Source organism: Camponotus floridanus, unplaced genomic scaffold (genome assembly GCF_003227725.1).
Source record: "Camponotus floridanus strain SB8 unplaced genomic scaffold, Cflo_v7.5 scaffold12, whole genome shotgun sequence".
Lineage (NCBI taxonomy): Eukaryota > Metazoa > Arthropoda > Insecta > Hymenoptera > Formicidae > Camponotus > Camponotus floridanus.
In genome coordinates this window covers 3,385,761-3,393,379 of record NW_020229237.1, presented here as the reverse complement: position 1 = coordinate 3,393,379, position 7,619 = coordinate 3,385,761, and the positions used below count along the sequence as shown (strand labels likewise).

The 7,619-nt window shown below is 29.2% G+C and overlaps 1 protein-coding gene across 2 annotated transcripts in view; it reads left to right on the top strand.

The window, feature by feature from the left end:
• The first annotated feature begins 6,219 nt into the window (after window positions 1-6,219).
• The window catches only part of LOC105259090 (rab3 GTPase-activating protein catalytic subunit), a 28,673-nt gene continuing 27,273 nt past the window's right edge, over window positions 6,220-7,619 (top strand). The window contains exons 1-3 of one of the 2 annotated variants that reach the window (XM_011270829.2): window positions 6,220-6,612; window positions 6,998-7,286; window positions 7,366-7,502. In XM_011270829.2, the coding sequence (XP_011269131.1) occupies window positions 6,417-6,612; window positions 6,998-7,286; window positions 7,366-7,502 (622 nt within the window). In that variant the 5' untranslated portion in view covers window positions 6,220-6,416. The remainder of the gene's footprint in view (window positions 6,613-6,997; window positions 7,287-7,365; window positions 7,503-7,619) is intronic. The other variant, XM_011270827.2, reaches the window with a different exon arrangement.

Below are 7,619 nucleotides of genomic sequence, written 5' to 3'. Positions count from 1 at the left end.
GGATAGATTAAATTAAATAGCTTTTAATAAATTCTTTCGAAATACTTTGCGTCTATTGCGAAAATATATTGAAGTATTAATTTAAAAAAGAGAATCAAGAAAATAAATTTTTTTTTGTAAAGACTTGACTAGTTTATTAAATCAAGAGCACGCATTAATAATTTTAACAATTTTATCAATTTTTGATACTACTTTATTCTTATAACGCGCACTTATTTTATTCTAATTTCTTATATCATAGCTCATCCATTGTAGAATTTGTTTGTAGATATTGTTTTTAAATTTTACTTTAACTTAAAATAAAGCCAAACGATTAATTAATTAAATAATTTGTAATATCATAAAAGTTATACACGTACATGAATTTTATATTTTATTAGAAAATATAGTATATAGAAATTTGTAGTAATTTGGCTTTATTTGAGTTAAAATAAAGTTATATTCAAATATTTAAGAAACGATCGTAAAATCGAGCGATTGTTACGATGAGCGTGAAATATTTACGCTCATTTGCCGGTAATTAATCGGCAAAAGAAGGAGTGTTTATCTTCTTTTTCGATCTCTGATTAGAGATCGAGCGAGAAAGTGGCCAGAATCAACGAAAAGTAAGTTCAATTGGCCTGAAGAAAAGCTTTACGTACAATAGTACGTAATGTCGGACATTTATTCACGCGGTTAGGGCATGCGGTTAGAGAATGTAATTAGGGCACGTAATTAAAATATGCGTGATTAGAGATAGGCTTTTCTCGAATAATTTCACTTAATCGAGGAATAGGATTGTTAGGGCTATTAGGTGATCATTAAGATTTTTTAATTTTCCATTCAAAAAGTAGAGGATTGTTAGGGCTATTATGTCATTAATTTAGCTGATTTTATATTATGTATCTTTTAAGGAATCAGGAAATGTAGGTTTAAATAATATTAGGGAAATCAAATTAATAAATATTTCAATAATTACGAGGGTCGTTTGATAAATTTGGTAAAAAAGCAAGTAAAACACATTGTTTTGGAGAAAATCTACGTTATTTCTCAACATATTCCCCATTGAGGTCTATACACTTGGTCGAACGAGGTTCCAATTTTTTAACCGTCAAAAAAATAGACTGTCTCAAAACTTGCAAAATACTCGTTGAATTTCACGGAAATTTACCAAACTTATCAAACGACCCATGTATATTATTAATATTAAGAATTTTTAAGGGATCAATATTTTTTGAGTGTTTTTCTATAGGTATTTTATTTATATAAGGATGAAAATTAACTTGTTAACATTCAATAATTTGTATAGTAATACGAATTTTTTTGCGAAATTTTATGTACTTATGTAATACGAAATTTATGTACTTATATGTAATTTATGTACTTATATGTAATACGAAATTTTAAATGAAAAATGTAACATACAAATTTATATATTAAGCTATTTTTTAGTAATATGAATAATAAATTTCGTATATTTATGAATTTATAAGTTACTTTTAAATATAGAAATTGAAAGATTTAATATAGAATTAAGAATGATATTAAAGAATAGATATTAAAGAATGAATAGAATTTATAGGAAAATATTTATTATTAAAATTTTAAAAAAAATTTTAATCTAAATAATATTTTTAAATAATAACTTTTCGAAAATTTATATATTCATTTATTTATATATTTATGATTTTAATTTAAATAGTAATTTTTACAAAATTTATGTATTTATATACTTATATATACATTTAAGGTTTTAGTTTAAATTATAATAATTTTTATATAAAATTTATAAGTTTATTTTCTTATATATAGATGTTTGTGTATTTATGTATTTAAAGTTTTAATTTAAATAATAATTTTTATATAAAATTTATATGTTTATTTTCTTATATATAGATGTTTGTGTATTTATGTATTTAAAATTTTAATTTAAATAATAATTTTTATAAAATTTATATATTTATATATATTTTGAAATATATATAATTTCATTAATTGTATTTCATTAATTTTATTTATATAAATTTGTCTAAACAGCTTATAATATTAAAGTTTAATATCGAAGATATTAAGAAAATTATTTTTTTCAGATATTTGTGAATATATATTGAATGTATATAATATTAAATATAGTGAATATTATGAACATATAATAGGATAGTAATTTGTTAGGGCTACTCCATATAATGCTCCTTATGCACATGGTTCCGGGGACTTGTGCGTTGGAAGACTAAGGAAAGGTGCGTGGGGTTTTTAGTTGGTAGTCCCTGCCGTTAAAATGGCGGCGGGGAGAGCCCAACACTACCCCGACGGGACCGTTAAATAGGTCCCGGCGGGGTGTGCATAAGGTGCATTTTCCCCACGTAAAAAAAAAAAAAAAAAAATTGTTAAATTATGTTGTATTACATTTCCAATTATATTTTAATAATGAATTTCAACAATGAATAACATAATATCCGACATGAACAATACCGTGCTAATGATTTTGTTTTACGGTCTTGTTATGCAAATTCAAATTTATATACTATATTGCAAAATAAATGCTGCAATTGTATATATTATATTATATATAAAATTATATATAATATAACCCTCCCATGGGGTACACCTTGTCGTGGTGGGAGGGCTTAGTACTTGGATGGTGCCTTGAGATTTATTTTAAATTTTTCTATTTACGATAAATCTTATGGTACCTGAAAGGGAAGCTAAGTACCCTTTCGCGTCGTCGGTGTCATCAACGTGCCGCGGACGGCTGCGCTTCGTAACCGCGTTTTCGCGTTATAGTATTATCGCGTTATCGCGTTTTCGCGTTTTCAAAATCCCAATTTCGTTTTTATCAACGAGTCTCTCCTTCCGACGCCAACTAACTGGGATGTTTCATCGAGTCGTTGCTTTGCGACGTACTCGCGCCTTGTGCAACGTGGCACTTGGTGATGCCGGCCGCGCAGAACGTATGTCCAGTACAAAATGTACATGGGCGCGCGGGTTCGATGCTTCGCGCTCGATCGGCTTAGTGATGAACACGCTCTGCTGCGTCAATTGATTTGGCCCGAATCGGTTAGAACTCGATCGATTGTTCGAAATGGTCGTCAATGGGTCCCTTCTCTTTGCTCGTCTACTCTACAGCCACACGCCTAGCGTGTGTTAACCCTGTCGAGGAGTCGAGTGGATTCCCCTAGGCACGATTTTCGCTCGGTAAAAGGGGTTGCCTCCCCATTTTCTAAATTGCTGAATGTTAGCTTTTAAAAAATGTGGGTATCCTCTTCTTTTATCGTCTATCAGCCTTGTGTACTGCGCTAGTGATATAGCATCCGTGCGGGTCACCTGAAATCGTGCTTAGCGGGTCCAGGTTCGATACGAGATAGGATAATTATGCGCGAAAAAGAGCTGGTGAACTTTATTTTCCTCTATTCCGTCAATCGTTTCGTCTTCTTTCCGGTTCGGGCCTAATCTTTGCTCGTTGTATCGTTGCATTCCCGACTTGTTGGCTCGAAATTGATTCTCGCGAAATGAAATGGGATTTTCGCTCGTACCGAAACCGGGAGTGTCGGACAAAGTATATATATATTAAATATATACATCGCGCGACAAAATTTTTAATCGTACCGAATTAGTGCGGGAGTGCCGTTTAGTATCGCGCGTAAAATAACGAAAATAGCGATATAAAAATATCGCTCGTGTGTGCGGGAGTGCCGTTGAAAGTATCGCGCGTCAACAACATGAGAGGAGGAGGAGGCCTGGGAGAGGCATCTTGCATCGGCGGAGCAACCTGATGGTGAATATTTATTATTTGTATATCAATTGTTATAAATCGTACGCATAATAATTCGATCTTATTATTTAAATGAATTAAAGAGAAAATTAGAGAGAAAGATTTTTTAAAAGTTATATAAAACTTTTTAAAAAACTTTCTTAAAACACAGTTTTAAAATTTTATAAAAATTTTCCACACGTGTTTATCTCTGCTTATTATTTTACACATCGGATATAAAATTCCGCGCGATAAAAATTTTTTGAAATATTGATTGCATTTTGTGAGCATTAATATAAATGAATTTTATATTTGTATGTTACAGACAACTAGCTTCGATAACAACAACTCCGCTGTTGCGCATCAGTGCCGGTGAGTGAGAAAAACTTTTATTTAACTTTAAGGTAACGGATTCGTAGAGATTGTAGATGTAGATTGTAGATTGTAGATTGTAGATTATAGATTGTGAATTGTAGAGTAAGTTCGTTGCCTTAAAATGGATGAGCTAGGATAGATTAAATTAAATAGCTTTTAATAAATTCTTTCGAAATACTTTGCGTCTATTGCGAAAATATATTGAAGTATTAATTTAAAAAAGAGAATCAAGAAAATAAATTTTTTTTTGTAAAGACTTGACTAGTTTATTAAATCAAGAGCACGCATTAATAATTTTAACAATTTTATCAATTTTTGATACTACTTTATTCTTATAACGCGCACTTATTTTATTCTAATTTCTTATATCATAGCTCATCCATTGTAGAATTTGTTTGTAGATATTGTTTTTAAATTTTACTTTAACTTAAAATAAAGCCAAACGATTAATTAATTAAATAATTTGTAATATCATAAAAGTTATATACGTACATGAATTTTATATTTTATTAGAAAATATAGTATATAGAAATTTGTAGTAATTTGGCTTTATTTGAGTTAAAATAAAGTTATATTCAAATATTTAAGAAACGATCGTAAAATTGAGCGATCGTTACGATGAGCGTGAAATATGTACGCTCATTTGCCGGTAATTAATCGGCAAAAGAAGGAATGTTTATCTCCTTTTTCGATCTCTGATTAGAGATCGAGCGAGAAAGTGGCCAGAATCAACGAAAAGTAAGTTTAACTGGCCTGAAGAAAAGCTTTACGTACAATAGTACGTAATGTCGGACATTTATTCACGCGGTTAGGGCATGCGGTTAGAGAATGTAATTAGGGCACGTAATTAAAATATACGTGATTAGAGATAGGCTTTCCTCGAATAATTTCACTTAATCGAGAAATAGGATTGTTAGGGCTATTATGTGATTAATTTAGCTGATTTTATATTATGTATCTTTTAAGGAATCAGGAAATGTAGATTTTAATAATATTAGGGAAAACTAATTAATAAATATTTCAATAATTATATTATTAATATTAAGAATTTTTAAGGGATCAATATTTTTTGATTGTTTTTTAAGAGAGTTTTTTTTTCCACGTAAAAAAAAAAGAATTGAAAATTTATTTTGTATTACATTTCAAATTATATAATATTATATTTTACATTAACTTTTTGTATTAAATTCTGATTGAAAGAAAATAAAAAATTTTGTTTTCTCGATGATATCTCCTTCTTAGGGAAGGCTTTTGCCAGCTGAGGAGGTTTGAGTATATTAATGAGTCTGAGAGCTATGCCGGCGGTAACATATACCGATATTCGTATAGACTTTTCTTATATTTAAGATAATTTTAAGTATGATCTTAAATATAAAAGTGAGTTATGAATACCGATTATAGTTATTGATAGAGTCATCTATGCCGGACAAGGGGAAGTGTCAGACTAAGAGAAATACCAAAATTATAAATATATAAATATATAAATATATAAATATATAAATATTTGTTATATTAATTATAATAATATTTTTAAGTAAAATGAAAGAAAAAGGGACAATATTCGAGAAAAAGGCAACTACAGTGATTTGAATATCTATACCTGAGAACAAATGTCCATAGAAAGTATTTCGATGGACTCCATAGAAAGGAATGACAAATGATGATAATTTTTATAATTTTAATACAAAGGAATACAATAAACCATAATAATCCAAGAATTCGAAGAAGAGAATATATTGGATAGAAATGCATAATGATTGAAAATAATTAGAAACTAAAAGACAGTGTGCAATCTATTTATTAATAATAATAATAGCGTGAAAAGAGAGAACATACTAATATTTTTATATAATAAATTATTATTAAATTATTAATTAAATTATTTATATTTTTATTTATATTATTTATATTATCAGAGAGACATATGTTACCCTCTGAGAACATTCGTGGATTTTGGCTTTGTAGTTCATGTTCACGTTTTTAATGTCCATAGAGGGAGTATCGCTTCCAGGGATCACTTTAAAAGCGGGCCATGACATCTATCAGTCTTCTCTCTGTATCAGCTGAGATTAGTTACGGAAACGTCAAATACATATGTATACAAAATTTGTAGGATTTATTGTTTAATAGAGAAGGAGAGTTAAAAAAATATCTGTGAGACTTTTTGAAGTGACATTAGAATTTGTTTTATGAAAAAAGGGGGACAAAAAGTAGTGCTATAATCTTTTAAGAATAAATATCTCTGGAAGAGATATAAAATCGTGACACGAGTAAATATTGCTTCTTTAAATTAAAGATTACGTCGGCAAAAATGAATCACGTGGAGATCGAGGATTTCTATCATCACGATTTCACTACTGTTTCCGAATGGGAGGTGTTTATCGCGCGACTCGAAGAGATCATGCATGAATGGAAACTGTCCCATGCAAAAATCGCAAGTCCCCTCAAATCAGGGGACTTTCTCAACTGTGAATGGCATGAAACTTCGGAGAAAATAAATTTTGCAGGTTCAAATTTAAAGGATATTTTAAAACTTTATCGACATTTAAGAATTCAAGAGCTTATATCATGATATGCGAAATTATATTATATATAAAGTTAAATATTAATGTTGGATCTAATAAACAATTTAATAAAGAATAAAATTTTTGATAAAGGAATATTGATTCTCAGTTATCATACAAATTGTAACTAAAAGAAATATAATATCTATAGAATATCTTGAACAGAAACATGAGAACTGATGAATAGATAGATTTATAAATTTGTGGATTCATCATTCCATATTCTAGGACTTTAATTTCTATATACCATATTATAATGCAAATCTTTTGAGTGAAATTTTTAATCTTAACACTATGAATTTTTTATTAATAATTTTATATATTCCAGATGTTGAATTTTTGCTGAAACATTACAAGTTAAAGAAGGAAGATGAAGAAGAGGATGTGACAAATCCTCAAGAGGAAAGTGATGAAGATTGGATACAGTGTCAAAAAGATGCATTGGATGTATCCAATGATTTTGTGAGACTGAATGATAATTGCATGGAAATAGCTCGTTATTATGGTGTTCGAGAATTCCTTGTTCTAATACCAGTTCGAAAAACAAGTTTGACAGACGAGACGCGGATAAAAATTCTACTCAGTTCATTGACAATTGCGACTAACAATGCGAATTGGTAAATATAGTTGATTTGTAACATGAAAACTAATTTGTATTTCTAATATAGGAATCTTTATCATTTCTATGCATTTTAGTTATATTCCCGCGTTGGTGCAGGTGCAGGAACCTTGGCAGAAGATGTACCTCGGATGTTGTGCTGGTAAAGGAACTTGCGTGAATCTCGATATGGTCCATTTGAGAAAGGTTCCGCCACATTGTAAATACCTCACTGGTATATATCTTTTATATTTTAATTCATTCTAAACAATACGAAATTTGTCTTGTAATTAAAATACAAGTTTACAAATATTTTTGATAATTATAGATATAAAAATTTTACAAATAGATG